Source organism: Apis cerana, linkage group LG5 (genome assembly GCF_029169275.1).
Source record: "Apis cerana isolate GH-2021 linkage group LG5, AcerK_1.0, whole genome shotgun sequence".
In the NCBI taxonomy this organism is placed as follows: domain Eukaryota; kingdom Metazoa; phylum Arthropoda; class Insecta; order Hymenoptera; family Apidae; genus Apis; species Apis cerana.
This window is the reverse complement of record NC_083856.1, coordinates 5,686,643-5,700,261: the sequence shown is the minus strand read 5'-3', so window position 1 is coordinate 5,700,261 and position 13,619 is coordinate 5,686,643. Positions and strand designations below refer to the sequence as shown.

The window sequence follows — 13,619 nt, the reverse complement described above, 5'->3', positions numbered from 1 at the left end:
TTTGTTATTATTCTTCTATAATTTTTTATTACATTATCAAAATTTCGTGGAATATAAATAAATATGTTTCTTTACAGAAGAAATATATTTTTTCGTCAAAACTTCGTTAATGATATTAAGCAGTTTTGTTTTGTTTTTTGTTTTTCTATATAATTATCAAATTTTTGAAATATTTGTATTAGTTTGGTTTTTTAACAACTTACAATTATCGTAATTTATCAATGAAAAGATTAGATTGATTTTTAAATATATTTTTTTAAATTTTATTCTGTTTGCAGTATGCGATTTTTATTTTAAATGTAACAATTTTTCTTTGTAACAATTCAACTTAGAATTATTTCAATTTTTATATTATATCTTTTTTCTTCATGGGTTTATAACAACATATGCATAAATGCTAGATATTATTTTAATCGTCGTTTCAGCATGCATATTTCTAAACCAGATGATACAAACTTGTTTATTATATCAACTGAAGAATCATGATCACACAACGAAATTGCATTCGTTAACCGATGAATCACAGTGTATAGTCCTTAAGAGGTCGAGGACCGAAATATTTCCTATAATATATTTTCATTATTTTAACCATATTATTGGAAATACTTAATCTAACGGTATTCTAAAGTTGACCAATACATTTATTATCCTAAGCATTTCCATAGATACAGGAAAAATATACTAATATAAAAATTCTTTTGTATTATAATACGTCCATAGATAAATCATAAATAATTGTTTCCTCAAAGTAATAATTTCTTTGTTAATGTAGTTTTTCAATCAGGTAAGTACTGCAAACTTAATCTTTTAAATCCTCATCTATATATATTCTTAAATGGAAATTTCTGGGGTCAAGATAAACAAATCCATAAAGCCAAAAGTTTATGAAACTAAAATAAAATATTATATGACTTAGAGATTAACAAAAAATATATTACATTAAAAAAATAAAAATATTTACCTATTAAAATGAATTGAGATATACTTCTATCTTAAGTTAATTTTTTTTTTTTATACAAATGAACAAATATCGAAAAATTTAGTTTAAGACGCTCGTACTACTTTAATTTCATCAAACTCGCATAATATTATCACGTCAATGTTATATCATGAAACGTGCCCGATGCCGTAGTCGTTTTGACTTCGTTATACCAATAAAAGAGTCGCACTATGATGCTCTCAATAAAAAGTAATGAATTCCAGCAAATTCTATCACAAAACATTAATCAACGTCCCTGCCTTTATGTTTCTGACATTAAGCGAGCATGAATGCGTTCCCCCGAATCTTTTGTAGTTTTCCATGCGTGATTTTTTACCAAATTCCTTGTTCAATTTGTTTGCAGTTTATATCCATCATTATTTTGTATTTTTTTTTTTTTTTACCTTTGGATGTTTTCAAATAAAAATAAATACTGTAAATTAAATTTAAATAAAAATATAATATTAAAAAAATTACTTTTTATGAGACTTTATTTAATGTTGATTATTATAGACTTTAGTTGAAATATATTAATTATAATTACCATTAAAAAAACAGTATAAAAAAAGATTCACTAGACCAATTCTCGCAAATAGAATTATTAGTTGCAATAAAAGGGCGACAGAATCGCTTAAATATATAATCTCTTTTTTTAATAATTCGATTGTACGTTTCCATTGGTAAATACTCAGTAGCATGATCCATTTTGGTGTGCCTAACCTAAAGTAAAAAGAATGAAATTCAATTTTAGTTAAACAAGAAATAGAATTTCACGAAATTGTTTTTGATTAAATTACAATGATTTAAATAGATTTTTTAATATTAAGAATCAAATATGAATCAACTATATTTTGATAAATAGATAAACAGTAAAGTTATTTGAATTGCAACACTTGAACAACACTTGAATTACTGATAGTTACTTGAATTACAAAAAAATTACAGGATTATATCATAAATAAAAAGACATTATAAATCTCAAAATAATAAAACAAATATAAAATTCTAAATATCAAATAAAATTCTTTGAACTTGCATCATTATTCATTCATCGAAGTATTAACCAACTACATATTTCAATCACGAGTTATTTTGCATTTTAATTTCGAGTATTAGTATAGAGGAAATGATATTACGCTTGAATTCTTTATGATTGTTACATAATTGTCATTTTGCTTGTCCTTCATTGCAATTAAAGTGATATATGATCGAGTTCCTACTTTAAAAAATATTTTCGATCTGTATCTTTCACTGATCGAATTCAACGAAGAATTTAACAAGAATAGTTACGAAAATAATTTATGTTAATAGTGATCGATATAAATAACAATATAAGTAGACATGTTAAAAATACTAATTCAATATTCACCTTTTGCGATATCACTGTTTTTTATAATAAATTTTGCAAATATATTATTATTGATTTCTATTTTCAGCTGAAATATTATTTATTAATATTTATCACTAGTAAGTTGTTAATAGTAATAAGTTAATAAATAATTTGCTGTAAATAAAATTTGTAAATTATTAAATTTATTTGTATTTCTTATGGATCGAAAGAATTTTAATTTCATTTCATTTCATGAATATTAGAATTTTAATCGATTAATATTTTATTAGATTTAATTTAATATTTTTATGCAACTGTTCAAATTTCCCCAACTTTTTAATAAAACACACTTATCTACTTAATTTCTTAATTATCTGATTGGAAAACTTACCATATTCTTATCTTATTACAAGTGAACAGCATTTTTCAATTAATGTAATAATAAAAACAAAATTACAAATATCAAAAATATCAATTAATGTAAGAATATTGTTAATAAATGATTCACTTTGTATTGATTTTCGAAATAATTTCTTTTAATTCAATAAACCAATTATTTTATCAGGGATTTCCAAAAATAATATCGATTTTATAATATCAATTAATTATAACAATAAATGATTTACTTATTTTTTTGATTTTATAAATTAATAATACTAGGAATTTCCAAAAAAGAGAATCACTTTTATGTTTTATCTATCATCATTTTATGACATCATTTTATAAAATTGAGGTACTTACCAGAAACTTCAAAGATTTTCATGATTTTCAATAGATTATATTGTGCTTTATTTTGATTCAAAAATATTTAAATATTTAAATTTTTCCTATTTTTATTATCTTTCGAATTATTCATTAATAATGTTAAAGTAAAATTTCCATGAATACATTGATTAGAGAGACGACAATCGACTTTAAAAATGTAACATGAAATCTATTATTAATATAGAAATATAATTTTTTTGTTCCAAAAAAAAATCGAAATACAAATTGAATCTAACAAAAATATATATATATTTATTATATTTTATTAAATATTATTTTATTAAATATTAAATATATGAATACGTATAAAATATATGTTCAACACAAAGAAATATACAAACCTTCGGTATCTCTTTTTTCTTTTTTTCATATAAATTTATATCTTCGGTCCATAGATTGTCATAAGTATTTATTTTTGTAATTACAATTTATAGAGACAAGAAAAATAAATGAAAAGATAGAAATAGAATAAAAATATTGAAATTAACAGTATCTACAAAATGTTGTAAATGAAATACACAAAGAAAATTGTTAGATAAAGATAGAAATAATGTAAGATGTAAGAATTTACTTACAACGCCATCTCTTGAATACTAAAAATATTTCATATTTTAATATTTTCCAAAAGATGACGTTAATTATCAATTCTTATTCTGTTTTATTTTATTTCTGTTATTTTCTTCTCTATATTTATTTTTATTGTTAGTGCATAACTATAAGATATGGGATTTCAATCAAATATGTTTCATTTTTTTCTCTTTTCAAGCTACAATGTGTCTTAATCTTTTTATAAAATATGTTATATTTTCGGTTTTATAATATATCTCTTATCAATATATTTCTATTAATAATGTTGCAATCTTGACGTTGAGAATAATAGTAAAACGTTAAATATATTTTTTATTTTTATATAGTGCAACGTGCAAAAAGTGAGGCTAAGATACATCGTTTTTGTCAAGTTCGATCTAATTCATCTTCTTTCTAGTCATTATCATTTGTTTAAATAATAAACATTCAGTTGCTAGACATATACTTTCAATCATGAATTACACGTGATTATGCAATATTTTATAAATTATTCTTGAAGTGTTGTGAATATGTGTTAATATCTATCTTTATTGTCATTATTATATATAAATTGTAAGTATTAAATTATGATAGACGAAAAGAAATTCAAAATGCATTTTAAGTACGTTAAGACAAAGAAATATAATATTTATTATTTGTAAAATTTTTTAAACAATAATTTCATGATAAAACTTGAATTATAAATGAGTTTTTCTATATGAAAATATAATGAGAAATGAAATTACAAAATATTTTATAAATAAAATAGGAATACAAAAAACATTTCCATGACTCGATCAAAAATAATTAAAGTTACAAATAATTCGAATTTCTAAATTCGAATTTCTTTGATATTATATATTAACTGAAAAAAAATTATAAATGAAATATATGTTTTTCGATTTAAATCAAAATAAAGAAGAGAGGAATATCGAATTAAATGAGTAGAATTAAAAATGAGGAAATAATATTTTTTGAAATTTTAAAATAGTTCAACATTCTATAGAAAATCTTGAAACTTCACTTTGTCATTGGCAAAATATATTCATTATATACAAAATTATAATCAATTTTATTTTCTTAATAAATGAATTTTGAAAATAAATGAATGTATAATAAAATAAAGCCTGGTATCCTAAAATGATTTTATTAACTCTTAACTTTACACGTGTTTAATATGCAGTACTTGTCAGAAATATCTGTATATGCGTGTATCTGTGTATGTGTGTGTTAATCAACGTTCTTTTATTTATCGTCGACGATATCATTCGAAAAAATGACCGTTAGCGAAATACGATATCTTTTCGATCGTAGAAATCGAAGAAAGGACATTTTTATTTGGCCCAAGCTTCTATCCGAAGTTTTATTGAAACGAATAACAAACAAAATTTTTAATAAATTTTTAATTTTTAATAAATATTATTCTTATTATGTGTATAAGAAATTGTTTATACGTAATGTAATAATTTTTTCTTCTTCGTTTCTCTCCTTGAAGTGGAATTTTTTTGTTTATTCATGTCCTTTAGGAATCGATCGAATTCTACAATCTTTGTTTTATTTCCTTGTCGTAACTTTTTTTGTTTTTTCATTCTTGTTTCCCCATTGTCTTTTGTACAAAATACTTTCGAATCACCCTTTATTTTTATTTTTCGTAGGACAAAAAAGAAACCGAATTTCTTTAAATTTTCTAGATGACAATTGTTTTCTTATTTTCGTTTTCATCAGACCTAACCTCTTTTTTTCTTTCTTTACATTTTTTTTCCATTCTCCGTATTTTATAAATATCGTACATATTTATCATACATATTCGTCGTTTCTGTCACAGTAACACAATTGTAGCGCATGAAAATTACGCGATGATATGATTAAAAGCATGATATGAGTTCTCTTGCTTATCGCAGGTCACAGATCGGAGATTCGGAAAGTTGTCTTTAAATGGTATTTCGCAATCGATTATACACAATCGATATATTCTCTTCCACGATTCGAGCTTCTTTTATTTTCATTTATTTTCTTTTCATTGTATATTTTTTTTCTTTTTTGTAAAAAAAGATTTCAATCTATTTTTTTTTCTTTTTTTTTTTAAAGATAGCTCGAGCGTGGTTTGTCTCGTCGATCCGTGACATTTCAATTTTCTTGAACAGCTGATACACTAAAACATGATACAAAAATAGAAAATACTCCCGAGATTTCTAATTCGTGCGATATATCGCAACGAGTTTGTAATATCTTGTTCGTTTCATGAGAACGTAACGTACTTCATGGAGTAAAATACCTATATCTGTTCGAAATATTCTGCGATAAACAAGACGCGATGAAAATGAATTTAAGAGATAGTCGCGTGTTAATATACTTACATCTTCTACATTATAAAGATGTGAATTAATAGTATTATATATTATATTGTAATTTAGCTTGCATACGAAACATCCGTTTATCATTCTACATACACAATTATCATCATCATTCATACCAAGTTTTAATAGGAGTGACCCCAAATTTGTAGATTTATTAACTACCTATTCATTTTACGAAAAAGTGAATGAACGGAGCCTTCAAATTCGAGGTACGCGACAGATATCATATTTTTTTCTTTTTCTTTTCTATTCCCTTTTTTTTCATCTTTTCTTTCGATTTCTCGCATTATTTCCTTCTTCTTTTAAAAAATATCAGGAAATTATCGAGGTATTGAAGAAACGGCAATGCGTACATACCCGTATTCCACGAAAAAAATTACAATTTATATTTTTTTCTATTTTTTTTTTTATTTATTCATTCATTGAAATTAGTCAGAATTTTTCTTTGCAACAGAGCAGTTTATTAGATTATAAAATTATAAAAAACGCGTATGCGTCGAAGGATGTACGGGTGTTTACGCTTGTTTGTATATGTTAAAAAGTAGATCTTATTACTTTGTCCTCCTCTCCTTTTGTTCCATCTTATTTAATCCCATTTTTCTTTTTTGCTTTATTTAGTTAGTTTTTTTTTGGCTTGGTAACTATATAAAATCTAAATTAAAATTAAGTTTTCAACAGATTTAGAATTGTTAAAAGATAAAAATTTTTTTTAAGCTATAAAAAATAGAAACAAAAAACTTTAAATAATAGTCACAGAATACAGTTACAGTTAAAAAAAAAAAGAAACAATTTTTTGTCAGATTGTGCGTAAAACGAGTAGAAAGCCCGTTGTACATTGCGAATAAAAAAAAATAAAATAAAATAAAATAAAATAAAATAAAAAAATAAAAAGAGCAAGACAATGTAAATGCTATATTATATGAGGTGGATCTGGCAGTGTTTTTGAACATTGATCTAAGTAACTGCAGCAGACTGTCTATCGAACGACAAATAGGTAATATACATATTTATATATATATATAATATATTTGTATATATTATCATTAATTTTTCTTTTATTCTGCATGGCCTACAGCGCCAATGGAAGCATTTTGCTGTCATTCTGCAATGGCATATCGCGCAAACAGATACACACGTTACGTTTTAATTAAGTTACGTTTTTTTTTTTTTTTTCTTTAAAAAAATCTTCACGTTTTACTTAAGTTAATCGTTTAAGTCTGACAATCGATTGTCGGATGGATCAGTTCAATAAAATCGTAGAATATTTGAAACTGATATTCGTTTCCTTTTTAATATTCCTTCCTTTTATAAAATGGACAATATAAAAAAAAATCTTGAATAACTAACAATAAAACTATCTCATCCGACGACGAATTATCATATTTCTTTTTTTTATCTGGCAGCGTTATGCATTATAGGTACGTTGTATGATTCGTTAAGTCGATAGTCTTTGATACTTGGAGACCGCATGTTTTTCTTTTTTTTTTTTTTTTTTTTTTAAACAGTAAATTGTGTTAAGTCATAGAACCATTATGTGTTTTCTTCATTCACAGCAGGATACCCTTATTGCTTAAAAAATGGCACTGATATTACTGAAATATTTAACGAGTATCGTTGCTGCATATACACATCGGTTCTTTTTCCTATCCTCATATTATCAAGTAAAATACATTTCGCCCTAAACGACTTGGCTGGTTCTACAAGTTTCATAAATCTAAAACCTAAAATATCCGCTTACCCGGTCAGAGTAGTGAATCATTCTCTCTCTCCCTCTCTCTCTCTCTCTCTCTACAGTTTGAATTCGTTACGAAAGGCAACGCGTGATTTGTAATCCCATACACTCCCTAGAAAAAGTTTCCCGAAATTACAAAACGATCGATAATGACAAAAGTACATTTGTTAAAATTAAAATAAAAAAAGGAAGAAAAAGAAAAGAAACTTATGGACGATTTCCCTCTTGTTTCTTTCCTTTCTCTTCCTTTAAATACCGCGGATAAATAGCGATAAATGAGTACATATCTATATATATATGTATATGTATATAGTACATATATGAGTACATATCTATATATATATATATATATATAGATTATATAATAAAGTAAAATATATAATAAAATGGGCGTGACTTTTGGTGTGAATTCTCACGAACAGATCTTTCATCTTCTCTTGTATCATAATATCGATATATTATATTATATATTGATATTGAATGCCGGGACGAACGAAAGCATTTTTTTTTCTTTTTTTTTCTTTTTTACTTAAGATTGTTGTATACGTTCAGAGATCCGCAGTTGTCGATTTTACCGGCAAGCTGAGATTTCTTCTGATAATTGGTTTGGTTTTGCGCGTGAATTGGGGAGTCTCCGAGCATCGCTAACATATATTTGCGCGTAGGCGAGTGAACCGTATTTTGTTAGGGAGGTACGTATGGAGGTGGTTTCCTGTATGTAGGAGTGGGTTTAGGGCGATTCTGACGGTTAGTATCGCGGTTCGTGGCGAATGGTGGAGGTGGTTGGTACGGTTCCTCGGAATTCTCCTTTGGCAACATTGGTACATCTGCACCGTCTTCAGCTTTTTGATATTCGGGAGGTGGTAACGGTGGTTTCTCTTCTTTTAAAATGACAGGAGATTTGTTACCTATTATATATGAAAATATGATAAAAAAATATTGATAAAAATATGACATATTAACAGATGAAAATTTATAAAAAAAATATATACCTGGATCTGGTTTTTCATCCAATTCATCTTGGAAAATAACCGGTATTCCCTTGCTACGAAAACTTTGTCTTTCGTCATCTTGTTCGCTGACACTCATTTTCCCACTACGCCTTCGTCTATAAAATACGCATGCAATGATGCCTGCTAAGATGAGCATTATGGCGATTATTATAGCTGGTAGGACGAATGTGATAAGATAATCATCGTGGAACGCCCCAACTGAAGTAGAATCGTCCACTGGTGGAACATGATTGTCACGCGAATGAACGTCTGTTAATTCGCCAAGACAAATGCCCATGGGAATCACAGTGATTTGTTTAACAGGGAATTTTAAACCCATGATCTCAAGGACTTCATCTGTAACGGATCGACGATCATTATCACTTTTAACAAGCACTGAACGCAATCTGCTAACTTCTTCATGCGCGCAATACGAGGTAGGCAAGGTTCTGTTGTGCCACGTGATTACTGTACTACCATTTGATATGCTATGCAATGAGATTGCATTAGTATCTTTATCTTGGTACAAATCACGTAACTTTTCAATAAAATTGCGCTTTTGAAGAGCAGAATGTGCAAATGATTCGTATGGGATATCCAATGTCATGGAAAATTCTACTGTGTGTTGCATAAAAGGAGCAGAATGAACCACAACCACTAGGCCGTCAGTGGCGCTTGCGCCTATAACAAGTAGAATAAAATGTGACAAAAAATGTTCATTTGTTATACATAGGATATAGTCAATTTTGATACATTACCTTCTTTATCAGTAACTACTAATTGATATTCTTTACGTCCAACGTCACTACGCATTGGTACTCCATAAAATTCTTGATTTTTACTATCGAATTGCAACCACTCGTATGGTGGAATAGGTTTGCGTTCAATAGTTAGCAGAGACATTTTCATGTTTCTTGCAGAACCATCTTCTGCATCGTAAAAAGTATCCTAGAGTAAAAATTTATATAAAAAAATCATTTATATCGAAATGTATATTATGTAATGCGCTTTTTTTATAATAATGAAATATGACATACTTCTGGTACTTTAAATATAAGTAATTGACCAACAGTGGCATTGACAAGATCCACTTGATTTCTTGGTAGCGGCGGGAAATTTGATTTAGGCTCCTGCGTGGAAACTTTTGGCACTTCTGGACGGGTCATATCTTCGCATTGTCCAATGCCTTGATAAACTACTCGTTTCACTCTAATTTCAGGGAGAAGAACATTTCTCAGCGAAGAACTAGGGTCACCATTTCTATCAATCAGAACCTAATCCACAAATATGGAATTAAACTTTTTATATTATCTAAAACAATAGCAAAATAATAATTATATTTACATGTAATAAATCGTTGATATAATTTTTAGGACAATCGCTGCTTCTAGGCAAACTATCGTTGGTCCAAGTGAAAATCGCCTGATCGCGATCGATATCGACTGATCTGACAGTAATATGTCTGGTATCGCTATCTTCGTATAATTCGGCTATACTTCGAATTACCTACAAGCCAACAAGAATTGAATATGTACTAATATAAGCTATATTATAAGAGACAAATACTTACCTTTAGCTCCCAGTCTACGTCTGTAGGAAATTCAGTTCGCTTATCGATCCTTAAATATATACTAAATTCATGGTTTACAGTCCGACTAAGCTTGTGCTGCTGTACGTGAATATCAAGTCGATCTGTCACATTTAATCCCTCGTTATCGGCAGCTACCAATTCGTAGGTCCAGGTAGAAATATCATTCTCCAATGGCCTATGTAATAACAACTGATTATAAATTGCGAATTTTATTGCAACGAAATTATTATTGTCGATGATTCAATTCATTCACCAATAACGAAATATTATTTCTTGGTGCTTACAATCCATAAACTTCCTGCGTTTTCTGATTAAACTGCAACCAGTGAGTGGGTTTTAACGGTGCACCCTGTAGATATAAACTAAGTCTCAAATTCCTGGTATCTCCATCTTCCATATCGCTAAATGTGTTGGCAGGTATGACATAGCTTAACGGTTTTCCAGCTGTGACAGGTATTTTCTTCAATCTTCTATCTTGTCTAGGTGCAAAGTTGTGAACTTCGTACTCGGTTTCCGTGATAACTCTAGCTGGTTCAGTGGCAGCGCTGGTCGGCGCTGGAGTGGTAGTGGTCGTGGTGGTGGTTGTACTGGCAGTGGTTGGGGCCATAGTGGTAGTGGTAGTGGTGGTGGTGGTGGTTGTTGTGGTAGTTGGCGTTGTTCTCATCTGTGTCGTTATTAGTGGTGTTGTAGTTGTAGTGTTATAGAATGTAACGAATGCTGTAGTTGTGGTTGTGGTTGTAGTGTTCGCAGGTACTGTGACAGGTAACAGAGTACTGGATTGTTTCGTCGAGGTCATAGACGACTGTTCTGTCGGCTGGAGGCAGAAAGAAGATATTTTAATATTGGGGAAAAAAAAAAATAATTAATTATTTGTAAAGTCTCGATGCACGAAAGCATCGTGATTAAAAAATTGATCAGATAACTCGATCAGAAAATATTTGATCATGATATTTAGAAAATAGTACGAGAGAATCGTGCAAATTATTGCTTTAAACGTAATTTCCAAGTATGAAGTAGAGATAGAAATATTTGTTTGAAACAGTTCTTCAAGAACAACGTTCCTTTTCTGTGGTATTCATTACGGTTTGTACGAATTATTGTTGGTACGTTCCACTTTAAAATGGAACTCGCATGTGTACACGACGCTATATTAAATTACACTTCTAAGTTTAACTTTCTAATTATCATCTACGTAGTTCCATAACTGACGACAAAGGATATCCACACGATTCTTAACGCACGTTGCATCATTTAAAAAAGAGGAAGATGGCTCAGGTTTGGGATGTGATACAACGACCTATCGTTTGGCATACTAAAGCGACAGACTAACGTAAATCGATTCTATGCGTAGCATGAACTATCGTGAACAAACGAAGCTTGAAGCATTGAAGCATTACCTCTTCCGTAGTGACATTAATGGTACCACTGGTCACATCCGTTTCCGTCCTTTCGACAACAACAGTGGTAGGGATGGTTCCAGTAGTGGTAGTGGTGATAGTGGTGCTAGAATGGGGTACAATTACCGAAGGGGGGATGGTGGTGAGTTCTGGTATAGTGACAGATGAGACATTTAACGACTCAGTCTCCGTGTATCTGGTATTCTTCGTTGTCTCTTCGATCGTTATCTCCGATTTCTCCGGTGGTTCGGTCGATGGAACAATGATGGTCGGCATAATGGTTGCTGTTGTTGTATCTGCTATTGTTGTACTCGTTGTTGTGCTAGTAGTACTAGTGGCCGTTGACGAGGGTGGTTGTTGAGTTGTTGTTGTTGTTGTTGTTGTTGTTGTTGTTGTCGAAGTAGTTGAGGTAGTCGTCGTGGTGGTGGTTGTTGGAGTTGTTGATGGTGGTGATGTAAGTTCAGTGGTTGTTGTCTGCGAAATCGTTAGTAGATGCGATGTACGGCACGAAAAACTTTGTTAGTTACATTATGAAGGGAGCGAAGAAGATGTAAATACAAAAAGTATAAAAGAGAGAAAAAATATATATATATATAAATATATATATATATATATATAAAGTATATGCTCTTCTTTCTCTTTCTTTCTCTCATTCTCTCTCAGGCTTTCGTTTCTGGTTTCAACAGAGATACTTCGCATTACAGCGCTTTCTATACATCGATCGATACCGCCTAAACGGCATAGAAAATGGCATAAGTCGGCATTGAACACGCAGTACCCACAGCTATACTAAGGTATTTTAAGCGCAACGATTCCCTTAAGCGATTGGCATGGCGAATGAAGGACAGAGACATAAGAATTTTCAACGAAAGCCAGTTACGTAGCGATGTTGTTCTTTTTGCTAATTTTCTTTTTCAAATATTTTTTCTTGATTTAGAAAAGAGAGAATCGTGTGACCACTTGTTCACACGACTCGATTAATTTCGATCTCATACTTACAGTTGACACGGGGTCTGTAGTAGTTCTGTTCAATACGCTCTCTATTATGTCCGGATGAGTGTCGGGTATTACAAGATCATCATCTTCGGTCTAAGGTATAAATGAGCTTTGTTAAAAGTCTATGGAAAGTAATTTCGATTATTCGTTCGTATAAATTCGTATAGGTAAATCTTACGTTCCAATCGATAGGTTCCTCCCCGTGGTGGTGCCTGTGAGGATGTTCCGGGGCGAGATTAGTTTCGGGCATGAACGTTGGCTGTACTTGCGAGTCATCCCCATCCTCGCCGTCCTCTCCATCCTCGCCATCCTCGCCATCCTCGCCATCTTCACCATCGTATTCAATATCATAATCGTCGTAACTGTCGTAATCCGGATTACTGTAGTGTCCGGAACCGCTCTCTCTTCTGCTTCTTAGTAACAGGCTCGATTCCGTTTTAACGCGCCATAATAGGACCGGAAGTTGCATTACTTCCGCCAGAGTGCCGTCCTTCGCTTGTTCTCGCAGATGTTTCACCAAATCTGTCTGGTGTCTCCATAAATGACCGTCACAACCGACCTGTGTAATTCAAATGTAGAGAATGCTTATTTTAATCGTTAATTAAAATCTCTTCAAAAAGGGGAAATAGGCGAGAAGATTAAAAATTGTGGAATGATAAAAATTAGAGATGATTAATGAAAATTAATTATACAAATCTTACCTGCCATTGAACTGCCGTGAGATGTTTCTCTTTCCGATGTTTCACGTTTCCGGGCCCGCTAAGGATCACCGTGGAATCGGCGTTGAAATTCTCTTTGGCGTTTTGCGGATGCATCGAAAATGCGCTCTGAAATTCCAGCCCAATGCGAATCGTATGAATAAAGAAGAGGGATTTCCGCGAACAAGAAATTGCAGGTAATAATGGAAATACTT

At 30.3% G+C, this 13,619-nt stretch overlaps 1 protein-coding gene and 1 long non-coding RNA gene across 11 annotated transcripts in view; both read right to left on the bottom strand.

The window, feature by feature from the left end:
- Nucleotides 1-192: 192 nt before the first annotated feature.
- Nucleotides 193-3,189, bottom strand: LOC107996549 (uncharacterized). Its single transcript, XR_001765829.3, has 4 exons — nt 3,051-3,189; nt 1,524-1,699; nt 962-1,412; nt 193-890 (listed from the first exon to the last, which is right to left on the bottom strand). It is a non-coding gene; the product is annotated as an uncharacterized LOC107996549 (long non-coding RNA).
- A 1,583-nt stretch (nt 3,190-4,772) lies between these two features.
- The window catches only part of LOC107996582 (dystroglycan 1), a 96,172-nt gene continuing 87,325 nt past the window's right edge, over nt 4,773-13,619 (bottom strand). For 6 of the 10 annotated variants that reach the window (XM_062074629.1, XM_062074626.1, XM_062074627.1 and 3 more), the window contains 10 exons: nt 13,408-13,533; nt 12,885-13,265; nt 12,710-12,799; nt 10,598-11,127; nt 10,293-10,488; nt 10,067-10,228; nt 9,760-9,996; nt 9,481-9,670; nt 8,723-9,403; nt 4,773-8,638 (listed from right to left, as the gene is read on the bottom strand). In XM_062074629.1, the coding sequence (XP_061930613.1) occupies nt 8,415-8,638; nt 8,723-9,403; nt 9,481-9,670; nt 9,760-9,996; nt 10,067-10,228; nt 10,293-10,488; nt 10,598-11,127; nt 12,710-12,799; nt 12,885-13,265; nt 13,408-13,533 (2,817 nt within the window). In that variant the 3' untranslated portion in view covers nt 4,773-8,414. Of the gene's footprint in view, nt 8,639-8,722; nt 9,404-9,480; nt 9,671-9,759; nt 9,997-10,066; nt 10,229-10,292; nt 10,489-10,597; nt 11,128-11,710; nt 12,185-12,709; nt 12,800-12,884; nt 13,266-13,407; nt 13,534-13,619 lie in introns of all 10 variants that reach the window. The other 4 variants (XM_017054715.3, XM_017054714.3, XM_017054712.3 and 1 more) reach the window with 1 other exon arrangement.